This window comes from Chrysochloris asiatica, unplaced genomic scaffold (genome assembly GCF_000296735.1).
Source record: "Chrysochloris asiatica unplaced genomic scaffold, ChrAsi1.0 scaffold00008, whole genome shotgun sequence".
Lineage (NCBI taxonomy): Eukaryota > Metazoa > Chordata > Mammalia > Afrosoricida > Chrysochloridae > Chrysochloris > Chrysochloris asiatica.
Genome location: NW_006408526.1, coordinates 7,619,439 through 7,634,102, shown reverse-complemented (window position 1 = coordinate 7,634,102; position 14,664 = coordinate 7,619,439). Strand labels below are relative to the sequence as shown.

The 14,664-nt window shown below is 37.0% G+C and overlaps 1 protein-coding gene across 1 annotated transcript in view; it reads right to left on the bottom strand.

The window, feature by feature from the left end:
• The window catches only part of CNTN5 (contactin 5), a 704,421-nt gene that overhangs the window by 109,852 nt on the left and 579,905 nt on the right, over positions 1–14,664 (bottom strand). Inside the window, exon 15 of the mRNA XM_006833948.1 lies at positions 8,288–8,446. Coding sequence (XP_006834011.1) covers positions 8,288–8,446 — 159 coding nt within the window. The remainder of the gene's footprint in view (positions 1–8,287; positions 8,447–14,664) is intronic.

Here is a 14,664-nt window from a genome sequence, read left to right as displayed (position 1 = left end):
GAAACAAAACAAAAAAGGTTTGGGAATCTACTTCTGAAAACTCAGCCATTAAAAATCATGGTGTCAACATGAGTGAGAGTCGACTTGACAACAACTTGTAGTGAGGTTTTCCTATGACAAAGTATAATTGAACACATCTAGGATTTCCCATAAAAATCTCTCCTGAAATGTATTAAGAGACTGTCACTAAAGTATCAGCTCTCTGATGGATAAATGATGAGTGAATAGGCAGGGTGGACTGCCTGAGAAATTCTGTAACACTGCACAGTGGATTTCCGTAAGAAGTGAAATGAAGACTTGATGAGATGTCAGATCCTTCATGCTACACTGGTAGCTGAGCAACATCTCAGGTGCCTAAGAGGTAGGGGGGAAAGGTCACTGTTCAAGTCCACAGATTGTGAAATATTGTGCTATGCCTTGTCAAACATAAAGAAGGGAGGGTCAAGAGTTATCCCTACTAAGGCCTCCCTAGCTCTGAAAATATACTTCATCACCAAGACTTGCCTTGGGTCCACAGAACTTCTCTCAATATTTCATTTACTTTTGTATATGTCAGTCATCTCAAACAACTTCAGATATCTGATTTTATCTCAATCTGTTTGCTCAAATCTTGAGAGAATTCTGCATTTTCTCTTTTCTGCCCCAGTTCTTATCCTTTTGTTGTTGTTTTAAGTGCTGTCAGTTGGTTCTGACTGATAGTGACCCTATATAGGTGCTAACTAACCTTGTAGTTAGCAGCCCAGTGTTTATCCTATAGGCCAACATCATGACAATTAGGAATCACGAAATCCTTCCAGTGCAACCTTTAGAATTCATAAATCATCATTAGCAAAATGCCCTATATATGCAATTACATCTCTTAACTTTCCTATAACTTTTTACTCTAATAGAAACCTAAACACAGCTCTGGGTTTCCCTCATGGCCTTTTAAGCTTTCTCTCTTTTTCTCACACCACTGTCTATAATGGACACTTTCCATCAGCATGCAGGCCTTTTCCCCACTATAACAAAACAAAACTTTCATAACCTTGCCTCTCCTTCTAGACTTCATCCAGCTCCTCAGTTTTCTTTTATAACAAAACTTATTTATTTATTTTTAAAAAGTTTTTATTGTGAACTGAGGGATAGTTTACACGGGAGAGGATCTGCTTTACACCATTGTTTCACTGCAATGATTACAATTTTCTCTGTGCATCATCATTCAACAGTATTTGCTTCCATTCCCTCTGCTTTATTTGGGGGTGGGGGGAGGAAGCGGATATACACAGAAACACTCAGGAATATACAATAATTTAAATAACCAAAGGGCACATTCTGCAAGCCTGCCTCCTGGCTGCCAGTCCCTCTATTTCCATGATTCCAGAGTCCTCAGCTGCTCCCTCTCTCCATGTCCTCATCTCTGACTCCATCTCTAGTGTCACTGCTTCTCTGGATAGGATCCCATATTGCACTTGTGCTCTTCTCCCTTGACGGTTCTAGGATCCTCTGTTTCTGAACTGTAATTTAACTACTCCCCCATTTTTGCTACAAAACTTCCACCTTTATAGTTGTGACAGTCGCAATTAGTCATGATAACTATTACTCACTACTATAACAAAACTTCTTAAGAGTTCTTTGTGCAATGACTTGCTGTCACCAATTACTTTCCTTCCATTCATTCTCTTTTGAACCTATTCTAATCAGACTCTTACCTCCAGAATTTATCCACAAGAGTTCCCGTCAAGATTGCCAATGGCCTCTAGATTACTAAAACATATGATCAAGATTCTATTCCTCACCTTACTTGACGTATCATCCTTTAATCCAATTGCTCACTCTTCTCTTTCAAATATATATATATATATAAAGACTTACTAACAACAACAGTGTTTCTCTCCTATCTGACTATGCAAAATCAATTGCCATTGCTGATTTTTTTTCATCATCCATCTCTACTAAGCTTTTCCTTTTTTTGTACTCTATGATGTGATTCGAAATACCCTCTATAGGCTGTTAATTTCTATATTTTCAATCATAAACATATTCTTTGAACTCTTCTCTTTCTGGTTAATTGTCTATTAAATATTTATATACAGATAGAGCTCTCAATCTTAACTTCTCCCACTTCCAAGATCTACTTCTGCTGTTTTCTCTATTCAGTGAGTGACAATTCCATTTGCAGCCCAAAATCCCTCAGTCATCTTGGATTGATTTCTTACTTTTCTGGTCCATTCCTAACCATAAACAAATTATGTAATCTCTTACTTAAAAATATGTTTAATTTTCTCCTCTGCTTTGCAGAAAAATTCCTTAACTGATTGTCTATATTAACTTTTATCCAATTTTCTCTTGATCTCAATCTTGTCAGACTTTGGTCTCCACTATTTTACTAACACTGCTATTGTCAATGTAACTAATGACCTCCATGTTGGTAAAACCAATGATCAAAATCCATTTAACTTGACATATCAACAGCATTTGCTCTTCCTTCTTAAATGCACTTGAGCCATATGATTTTCAATGACCCTAATGGTTTCAAATCAGAACATTTCAATGACCCTAATTGTTTCAAATGTTCAAATCAGAACATGGAATATATGAAGTATGAATCTAGGATAATTGGAAATTGTCAAAAATGAAATGGAACATATAAACATTGATATCTTAGACATTAGTGAGCTGAAATGGACTGGTATTGGTCATTTTGAATATGACAACCATATGGTTTACTATGCCTGGAATAATGTTGAAGATAAATGGTGTTGCATTCATTGTCAAAAAGAACATACCCAGATCAGTCATGAGGTACAACACTGTCTGTGATAAGATAATATCCATGCACCTACAGGGAAGCCAAGTTAACACCACTATTATTCAAATTTATGCAGCAACCACTAAAGCCAGTGAAGATGAAACAGAAGAATTCTACCAACTTCTTCAATTTGAAATCGATCTAACATACAACCAAGATGTATTGATCATTACTGGTGATTGGAATGCAAAGGTTGGGAGCAAAGAGGAAGGCTCAGTGGTTGGAAAATATGGCCTTGGTGATAGAAATGATGCTAGAAAACACATGATAGAATTCTTCAAAATCAATGATTTGTTCATTTCAAATACCTTCTTTAGACAGCATGAGAGACGAATACATGCATGGGCCTCATCAGATGGAATACGTAAAAATCAAATTGACTACATCTGTGGAAAGAGACAATGGAAAAGCTCCATATCATCAGTGAAAACAAGGCCAGGGACAGACTGTGGAACAGACCATCAATTACTCATATGCAAAATCAAACTGAGGCTGAAGAAAATTATAACAAGTCCACGAGAGCCAAAATATGACCTTGAATATATCCCACCTGAATTTAGAGATATGTGAAGAACAAATATGATACATTAAACACTAAACACCAAAGAAAAGAAGAGCTGTAGGATGACATTAAGAACATCATACATGAGGAAAGCAAAAAGTCATTGAGAAGACAAGAAAGAAGGAAAAGGTCAAAATGGATAACAGAAGAGACACTGAAACTTCCTCTCCAGCATAGAGATGCTAAAGCAAATGCAACAAATGAGGAGGTACAGGAGATTAACAGAAAAATTCAAAGGTCAGCTTGAGAAGAGAAAGCCGAATATTACAACAAAATGTGCAAAGATCTGGAGTCAGAAAACCAAAAAGGAAGAACACACTCAGCATTTCTCAAGCTGGGGGAACTTAAGAAAAAATTTAAGCCTTGACTTCCATTATTGAAAGATTCACTGAGCAAATTATTGAATGATGCTGAAAGTATCAAGAGAAGATGTAAGGAATACACAGTCATTACACCAAAAGGAAATGGTTCATTTGTACCAAAATGAAAAGTCATTGTACCAAAAGGAAGCTGTTTCAAGAGGTAGCATATGATCAAGAGCCAATGATACTGAAGGAGGAAGTCCAAAGTGCATTGAAGGAATTGGCAAAGAACAAGGCACCAGGAATTGATGGAATAAAAATTGAAATCTCTCAAGAAAGTGAGATGGCACAGGAGGCACTCACTTATCCTTGCCAAGAAATTTCAAAGACAACTATCAGGCCGACTGATTGGAAGAGATCCATGTTTGTGCCCATTCCAAAGAGAGGTGACCCAACGGAATGCAAAAATCATCGGACAATCTCTTTGATATCCCATGCGAGTACATTTTTGCTAAAGGTAATACAGAAACAGCTACAATTATACAGTGACAGAGAACTTCCAGAGGTTCAAGCCAGATTCAGAAGAGGCTGTGGAACAAGGGATAACATTGCTGATGGCTGATGGATCTTGGCTGAAAGCAGAGAATATCAGAAAGATGTTTACCTGTGCTTTATTGACTTTGCAAAGGCTTTCGATTGTGTGGATCATGACAAGCTATGGACAACACTGCGAAATATGGGTATTCCGGAACACTTAATTGTGCTCATGAGGAATCTGTACCTGGACCAAGAAGCAGTTGTTCTAACAGAACATGGGAACTCTGAATGTTTTAAAATTAAAAAATGTGTGCGACAAGGTTGTATTCTTTCACCACATTTATTCAACCTGTATGCTGAGCAAATAATCTGAGAAGCTGGGTTCTATGAAGAAAAACGTGGCATCAGGATTGGAGGAAGACTCATTAACAACCTGCGATATGTAAATGATACAACCTTACTTGCTGAAAGTGAAGAGGACTTAAAACATTTACTGATGAAGATCAAAGAGCACAGCCTTCGGTATGGATTGCATCTTATTGTAAAGAAAACAAAAATCCTTACCACTGGACTAATAAACAACATCTTATCAATGGAAAACAGATTGAAGTTGTCATGGACTTCATTCTTCTTGGATCAACTATTAACACTCACAGAAACAGCAGTCAAGAGATCAAACGACGTATTGCATTAAGCAAATCTGCTGCACAAGACCTTTTTAAAGTGTTGAAGAGCAAAGATGTCAGCTTGAAGACTAAGGTGCAACTGACCCAAACCATCGTATTTTCAGTAACCTCATATGCATGCAAAAGCTGGACAGTGAATAAGGAAGACTGTAGAAGAATTGATGCCTTTGATTTCTGGTATTGGAGGAGCATATTGAAAGTGCCAATGGCTGCCAAAAGAACCAATACATCTGTTTTGGAAGAAGTGCAGCCAGAGTGCTCCTTGGAGGCCAGGATGTCCAAACTTCATCTCTCATACTTTAGACATATTGTCAGAAGGGAGCAGTTGCTGGAGACGGATATCATGTTTGATAAAGTGGAGGGTCAGAGCAAAAGAGGAAGAACCCCAATGAGATGGATTGGCCAAGTGGCAGCATTGATGGACTCAAGTGTGGCAACAGTAGTGAGGTTGGCCCAGGATCGGGCAGTGTTTCGTTCTGCTGTGCATAAGGTCGCTATGGGTTGGTACCAACTCGATGGCACCTAACAACAACAATGGAATCCTGGTGTGGTGCTGTGGGTTAATGCTCTGGACTGCAATGTCAGTTGGAACTGCAAGGTCAGTAGTTCAAGGTCACCAGCCACACCTCGGATACCCTATAATCAACTCGACAGCACTTAAGAACAACAATTGCTAATATATACGCATATGTTTATGTGTATATATGTACATATATATGTACGTGTGTACAAAAATTGTGAACCAAGAAAAACAAAAAGAGCGATGAATAGTAAGGATATAGGTGTAGGTTGTTGTTGTTAAGTGCCATTGAGTTGGTTCTGACCCATAGCCACCCTGTATAGAGTTTCTGAGGAACAGTTGGTGAGCTTGAACTGCCAACCTTGCAGCTCAAATGCCATTGCAGTATGGCTTATTAACCCACAGTGCCACTTTAGGACTCATAGGTGTAAATTGTTGTTGTTAAATGCTGTCGAGTTGATTCCCACCCATAGCGACCCTGTATAGGGTTTCCAAGGAGCAGCTGGTGAGCTTGAACCGCCACCTTGCAGTTCAAATGGATGTGCAGTTAAAATGGAATATTAACCCACAGCGCCATACCAGGACTCCAGGTGTAAGTAGGAACTATGAATGTCCTGGACTGCCACACTATGCTTTCGAATAAGAACGTGGACATGAATTGAACAAAGACACATACATATACTTTGCAATATACCCGTAAGGAAAACTGTCCACGTAATACATTGTGTGAATAGTGTGGCAAGAGTGGGCAGGGAGCTTGGCTGCAAGTAATAGACTTATTTTTGTAAATGTACATACCATATCTAAAGGTAAGTCCATTTCTCAACTGTACAGCAAAAGGTCTGGACTTCTACACTAAGAATAAGATGGGACACCGGGTAGAAGTTATAAGAATTCTTGAGTAAATCTACTTACATAGTTTGAATTTGTATCCTTTCCTGAATTTCCCATTGCATTCAGAGTTCCCTCTTTCTTTCAGTTTCTGAGGTAAACAGATGTATTGCAGGGCACTGACTGAGGCAATATCCAAAATGATATGTATTATAAAATAAATGTGTATATATGTGTTGTTGTTAAGTGCCCTCTAGTCAGTTCCGACTCATAGCGGCCATATATAGGGTTTCCAAAGTGCAGCTGGTGGGATTGAACTACCGAGTTTGTGATTTGCAGCCCAGTCCTGAATCTACAGCACTGCACTAGGAATGCATATTATGTAGAGTCGCTACCAGATTAACAGTGCTTAACAACAACAACAACAACATAGTATAATGTTCACCTAACTGAGGTCTATACGTTTATGCTGTTATTGTTGTTATGTGCCATCGAGTTGGTTCCAACCCATAGCGACCCTGCATAGGGTTTCTGAGGAGCAGCTTGTGAACTTGAACTGCCAATCTTGTAGTTCAAATGTCTTTGATGTCTGTCACATTAACCCACAGTGGCAGTTAAGTTAAATATTGAAAAAAATCTGGGTTATATTCTACATGCTAATGAATGTATTTCCTCCCTCCAAAACTGTAAACGATTAAACAAAAACAGGATTATAATCAACTTTCATTTACTCAGTGAACTAACTCCACTCCCATAACATTCTGGATTATTGAGTCTTCTGGTCATTGTGCTCAAATATTTTATGAATTTTATATTTCATTTCTAAGTAGATAAGTCTGTTACATATTGAGATAGAAAACAAAACAAAAACACAAATCCCTATTCATTATGGACAAATGCTTCTTGAAGATTCCATTTTATAAACTTGTTATCATGTTGTCAAGTGCTGTAGAGCTGGTTCTGACTCATAGCAACCTGTTAGGGCTTCCAAGTACCTGTTGGTGGGTCTGAACCACTGACCTTTTGGTTAGACCAGTGCCTATCCCTACAGTGCAACATCAGGACTCCAAACTTATTGTACATTTTAAAAATACTAACCTATTAAATTAGTGAATGTCATTTTACATATCTCTGCGGGGCAACTATATTTGGAAAGATAGTGGAAATTTAGATATAATTTTAAAATATTTGTGAAAAATGAGTTTCAAGAATAATGTAGCTAGAATGCAATCCAGTTAGGGGCAGGCATTAAAATGCAGCACTATATAAAAGGCCATGATTTTATGTTCGGTTTTATTTTTATAAATAAAAGAAATATTTGGATATAAAGTGGTAGCATGAGGGAGTCTCTCTGGGCTGATGAAGCAGTTGGTATTCCTGATTGTGATTATGGTTACTTGAATCTATGCAATGATATTTCATAGAATTATATGATAAAATCTTAAACACTGCATGTAAAAACTGGTGAAACCCAAATAAGGTCTGTGATTTTAAAAATAATATTGTACCAATGTCAGTTTCCTAGTTTGATAATTTTACTGTAGTTATGCAAAATGTTATTATTCAGAGAAGCTTGAGGACGGATCCACTGCAACAATTTGTATAAATGTTGCAACATCTCTGGAGTCCTTGGCAGTGCAAATGGCTAACACATCCAGTTGCTAATTGAAAGACTGTGAGCGCAAGTCCAGCTAGCGATGCCTCAGTAAAATTCAGCCACTGCAAACTCTTTAGAACATACTTTTACTCTTACACACATGAGATGACCATGAGCTGGATTTGACTCCATAGTAACTTGTTTGTCTCTTGGGTGTGAGTCTCAAGTTATTTTAAACATATACATCCTTTGCGGTTCATCCTTGGGAATTGGAAAGGAAGGGAAACAGTGTATCTTGTTCTTCTTTGGCTTATAAAAAGAATCAAACAGTGAGGAATATTGTAGTAAACAACAAATGATTTCCAGAATCCGAACAAAATTCTTTGAGATCATCAACAAATATAGCTCATGAGTTAAGAAGCTGATTTGATTGTATTTGCTGTTGCCTTAGAAGCTCATACCTGTTTTTACTGTTTGCCAGCCCAGGGAGAAGGGGCTGCGAGCCTGCAGGTTATAGGAGGAAACGGGGCTATGGTTGTCAGCTGCAGGACTCCAGGACAATGTGGCTGTGCTTTCTGTGATTTCCTCAACAATGACTATCCCAGGTGGGCCTGGGGGACCTATATAGGCAAAAGACAATGGATAAAGTTAAGTAAAAAACATTATTAAAAAGCCATGAGAAGTTGTATTTCCAATAGGACTCAATTAAGCTATGTGATCATTATAATGAAATATATAATTTTATCATTAAAACTGACAGTTAAAGGTCTTGGGATGCAAATTGATTTTCATTATTTCTGGGGATAAATTAATTATAGATTTGATTTTTTTCGAACAATTTGTGCTTGGAGGTAACTACCAATTAGTATCATGTTTTACAGGAGAAGAAAAATAATTAGAAGAAAACAAAGGGCTATGAATGGCAATATCAACTATGGCTATTAAATCAATTAAAGCTTACAAAGGCGGCAGCAGAAGATGATAAGCAACGCTATTAAGAATAAAAAGGATTCTGTCCTTACTAAAAAGCCATAGGTGTATGGAACAAAGTTTCATGTTCATAGAACCCACACTATACAAATACCATGCTATATACTATCACATAACTTAGATTATAACAGGGAAGATGAGAAAGTCTTTGAAATAAAGATAGTACAGAGCAGGGAATGAAATATACCAGCAACGAATCATGGATAAAGTTCTGTGGGAATTCAAAGGAAGGTATAATTATATTCTGTGTGTGTGTGTGTGTGTGTGTGGTAGGAGGGTGGTGGCTCAGAGAAATTATTTCCCTATTGATCACCAAAAAGTGGTACAGAATAATGATCCTCAATCTTGGTGCATGTGGACTGCCAGCTACTAAAAACAATCATAATCTGATTTGAGGAGAAAAATGCCTTTGTATTAGTATTCCTAAAATAGTAATTGCTGAGAACATTTTGGAAGTATGCACAGACATATATATTTTAGCAGTTAAAAAGCAGCATCAGTTTCTTACTGAAATTCTCCTATTGCATTCACATTGCTAGAATGCTTTCATTTTTTATTTAAAAAATACACCCTTCATTACTTTTATTTTTGAAATTAGTCCTTCTGTATCAAGTTGTTCTTTGGATTTGGCAATTTGAGAGTCTCAGCAGTAGGTTGTTGAACTGGACTGTGAAGAAACTATGAAAAGGTTGGCATGGAGGCTATTAGTGACATTTTAATAAGGAAAGAGTAGTGAGATGGATAAAAAGTTTTAAAATCTTGCAGGGGCAAATGGCATTTATTAGAAAATGAGCATTTTTGTCAAGACTGAGAGGAACCAGCAAGAAATGTCAGCGACCAAAGATTAAAAAGACAGGGAACATTTCATCAGCAAGGTGACAGAAGATTGGGATTGTGGGCAAAAATGTAGAGGAAAAACATTAGAAGAAGTAGCAGTCTCTCCTTTAAGTGAGATAAACGAAAGATGAAATACTGACCAGATGCAAAGGAAGATTTTAGATTAAAGGAGGGAAATGTTGTTGTTGTTGTTGTTAAGTGCCATTGAGTCGGTTCCGACCCATAGCGACCCTGTAACAGGGTTTCCGAGGGTGTAAATCTTTACGGGAGTAGAAAGGAGGGAAATAGATAGAGCTTATTTTGGAAAGTAGTCATTTTCTCAATAAAGAAGAAAATAAAACCAACAGCAAAAATATAGGATGATTGAGTGAGGGTGGCTAAGGCCTGGAGGAGAATGGACACAGGAACAAAGGTTTTGAAATAGTACTGGTGCTCAAGTTTCATTGGACAGCATCTTCAACAAAGTTACAAAAGCCAGGAGTAGGGTGAGATAAAATTGTATGGTCTATTCGGGTTTAGGTATTTTTGTAAATATGGTATTGTTTATCACCATATTTACAACAACAACAATCATCAACGATTCCAATGGCTTGGATGACTGTATAATCAGAGAGGTCAATTTCAGCCAGACTGGTGGTGACACACTAGAATAATCAAAATGAGTCAAGGATACTAAGTTATTCTGAGGAAAATATGTAAGACTATTACTGTAACTAAGAGTTACCATACTGTCACTGTACAATAGTATATTAAGAAACTGTGCTAAGCATTTTGAGAACATGGTGTCTCCGTAGGGATAGCACCGGTCTGTGAACCACAAGATCAGCAGCAGTTCGAAACTACCAGCCAGCCACTCCACAAGAGAAAGATGAGGCTTTCTGCTCCCGTAAAGATTTACAGCCTCGGAAACCCTGTACAGGGTCGCTATGAATCGGAACTGATTTGATGGCATTTAACAACAACAAGCATTTTATAAAACAACAACAACAACAACAAAAACTTCATTTATTTTTATGTCATTTCTGAGATGAAGTCATTAAAAGATTTTCAACTTTATCCCAGGTCTCCTAGAGTATTTTCTGTGGGAAAAACCAGTTTGCCATGGTAGAAGTTCAGTTTTACAGTAACTACCAAAAGTGAGGAAGCCCAAGCAAATCATTTGGAGAGGCCTGTGGCGAGAGTAGCTCCTTGGAAACCGTAAACAGCGTCGCTATGGGTCGGAACCGACTCCATGGTACTTAATAACAACATAAATGGGGACAATGGAGTCCTGATGTGGCGCTGTAAGTTAATGCGCTTGACTGCAAAGTTGGTTTGAACCTCAAGGTTGGCTGTTAAAGTTCACCAGTTGCTCCTTGGAAACCCTATACAGGGTTGTTGTGGGTCGGAACCGACTCGAAAGCAATTAACAACATGGAAATAATGGAATCTTAGTGTGGCGCTAAGGCTTAATGCACTGGATTGCAAGGTCAGCGGTTCAAACTCACAGCCACTCCTTGGAAACCCTATACAGGTTCACTGTAAATCAGAACTGACTCGACAACACTTAGCAACAACATGGACAGAATGAGAAATACAACTTGTCCTCATCGATTTCAACCATCTCTGCCCAGGCATGAGCCATGTGAATAAGGAAGCATTCAGGTGACTGCAACGTTAGTCACCACTGGACTGTATCTGTATGGTAAATCCAAAGCCTGAGTCGTCTAGCTGTGCCTATCAATCACCAAAATTTTAAAAGAACATAAATTTATATTTTAAGCTATCAAGTTTGGAGGCAGTAAGATATAACTGGAACAGACTTCAAAATAGTTTGGGAATTAGTTCAAAGAGTTTTATAAGAAGGATCCCAAGACACTAAGAAAAAAAGGCTTGGAATTTAGCTAATGTGTTCGAATAGGAATGATTGCTAGCAAAGTAATTTACTAAACTTTCCTATATTCCATTTAATCCATTCTATTTATTGATCTTTTCAAAAAGCCTTTATTAACAACTGCCGGTGAGCAACGTCCTTTTGGAGACATTCTGGAAAATAACTATTTGTTAACTTAAATAAAATAATTAGCCTTTTTGGACATTACAGTCTTATGAAAATATTTAAATGAGTCCTCTAAAAGAAAGATATATTTCTTCTAATAATACAAAATGATTACTTTAAATATTAAAAAAATACTTAATTTGCAATATAATTAAGAAATCCTCAAATACTTTTTAATATATAGTTATTTGTCCAAATATTGTCCTTAGCAAAATAATCTGTGACACTGACAAAGATTTATGTACTAAGATACTGATTGTAGCTGCGTAATTATTTATCATTACAAAACATTGTAAACAAATAATTGTCTAATAGTACTATAATGCTTAAATAATAAATTATTTTGATGGAATTTTAGGTAGTCATTAAACTGCTTACTACTTGTGGATATTTAATGACATGGCCCATATTTATAGTCTAACAGTGAAAAAATTAGAATACAAAATTATATATAAATATAATTGCATAAATAATAATTTTTCAAACATGCAAAGCTACAGTCTGAACCAAAATGCATGAAACTGTACATGCTGGTTATTTCTTGGAGATGAAAATATAGGTGATTTACATTTTATTCTTTATACCTGTTTGAATATTCTAATTCTTTACGATAAGTATGTATACTAAAATTATTTTTTAAAGTTATTATTTTAAGGTAAGTCTTTATATAGTTATCTATATGTTCCATCCTGTAAGATCAGCACTGGACTTCGAATCATAAGGTCAGAAGTTCAAACCCATCAGCCACTCCTTGGAAACCCTATTCAGGGTTGCTATGAGTCAAAATTGACTCAATGGCACTTAATAGCAACAACAACAATGTTCTAGTATTTTCTACTCAACTAAGCAATTACTGACTGTTTAATATGTGTAAAGCACTATGCTTTGTGGTGGAAGGTGAGTGGGAGAAAGAATCCTTAAAGAAAGAAAAGACATTGGTACAGCCCCAATGAATATTTTAGCAAAAACCATTAAATAATCATGATATGCTCAAGTGCTTTGAGTATATACTTTACTTTGTATATTGGCTATAATTATTTTTCTAGAACTTCCAACTGTCTAAATATCCAACATTTCAGATATTGCACCATACCAGTTCCTGTTGTATTGATTCCAACTCATGGTGACCCCAGGTGTGTCAGAGTAGAACTGTGCCCCACAGAGCTGTCAATGGCTGATTTTTGAAAGTAGAATGTCAGATCTTTCTTTTATACTTTCATTAAGAGTGTAGTGTGTGAGCTGCAACATCCAAGGACTCCTGGCATAGATTTGTTGTTGTTAAGTGCCATTGAATTATTTCTACCCATAGTGACTCTGTATAGGTTTTCTGAGGAGCAGCTGTGGAGCTTGACGTGCCAACCTTTGGGTTCAAACCAACTTTGCAATCCAGCACATTAACCCACAGAGCCACACCAGGACTCCTTGGTATAAGTTATTGCTATTGTTGTTAAGTGCCATTGAGTTGATTCTGACCCATAGAGACCCTGTATAGGGTTCCCAAGGAGCACCTGGTGAGTTTGAACCAATGACCTTGCAATTCAAATGACTTTGCAGTCTGACACATTAGCCCACAGTGCCACACCAGGACTCCTGACATAAATTAGGTCCTAGATAAATACATTTGTTGAGAAAAGATAAAAGAAGAAAGCGGAAGAAGGAAGAAACAAAAGCAGGTAGAATGGAAGGAGGTAGGAATGGAAGAAGGGAAAGGAAAAAGGGAAAGAAAGTTATATTTAGAGTTTATAATATTGTATAACACCTTAAAAATAAAAAAAATTAAATGATGATTTTGGTATATATTTGAGTGAATAGGATTTTATTTATATTTAGAGTTTATAATATTGTATAACACTTTAAAAATAAAAATAAATAAATTATGATTATGGTATATATTTGAGTGAGTAGGATTTTATTTTATTTTTTAGTCAAGCTTAGAGTGGTGTGGCAATAAAAAAATGACAGATTATTTCCATGAATTAAGAAAATAAAGCTTTTGGAATTCTGGTGTGGCGCTGTGGGTTAATGCGCCAGACTCAAAGCCGTTTGAACTGCAAGGGCGGTGGTTCAAGCTCACCAGCTGCTACTCGGAAACCCTATACAGGTTCCCTACGGGTCAGAATTGACTTGATGGCACTTAACAACAACAACAAATGATGTAATTATAAAGCTCGTCATTATTAGCATTCAAAAGTCTATGGAGAGATTATTTTTCTTGTAAATCTGAAAAGATTTCTTATGAATTTGCAATTTTAAAGATATTCTAAGCAATTAGTGTTAAGGTTTACCTTCAGCAGATTAAAATAATTTTTTAATCCTAATAAAAGTGAAAAGAAGATATATACTTATTATATTTCTGGCATTTTATTTTTGAGTGCCATCGAGTCTGTTCCAACCCATAGTGACCCTGTAAAGGGTCTCCAAGGAGCAGCTAGTGGGTTTGAACTGCCAATTTTGTGGTTCAAAGTCCAGTGCTGATCCTACAGTGCCTATTAGTATTAATTTTATTAATGCTCTATTTAAAGAGTGAAATATTATTTACAGACATTGCATTCTGAATGCTGGCTTGAATTAGCTTCCCATATGTATTCATGATTCAATTTCATGAATATTGTTTAAAACTGTATTTTATATGTATGTAATGTTGTTGCTGTTGTTAAGTGCAATCAAGTCGGTTCCATATTAATGCAACCCTGTATAGGGTTTCTAAGGAGTGGCTGGTGAGCTTGAACCACCTACCCTGAGGTTCAAATGACCTTGCAGTCCAGGACATTAATTCGCAGCACCATACTAGCACTCTCTCTGTGTGTCTGTCCGTCTCTGTCTCTCTGTCTCTCTCTGTCTCTGTCTCTCTGTCTCTCTGTCTCTCTCTCTCTGTCTCTCTCTCTCTGTCTCTCTCTCTCTGTCTCTCTCTCTCTGTCTCTCTCTGTCTCTCTCTCTCTCTCTCTCTCTCTCTCTCTCTCTCTCTATATATAT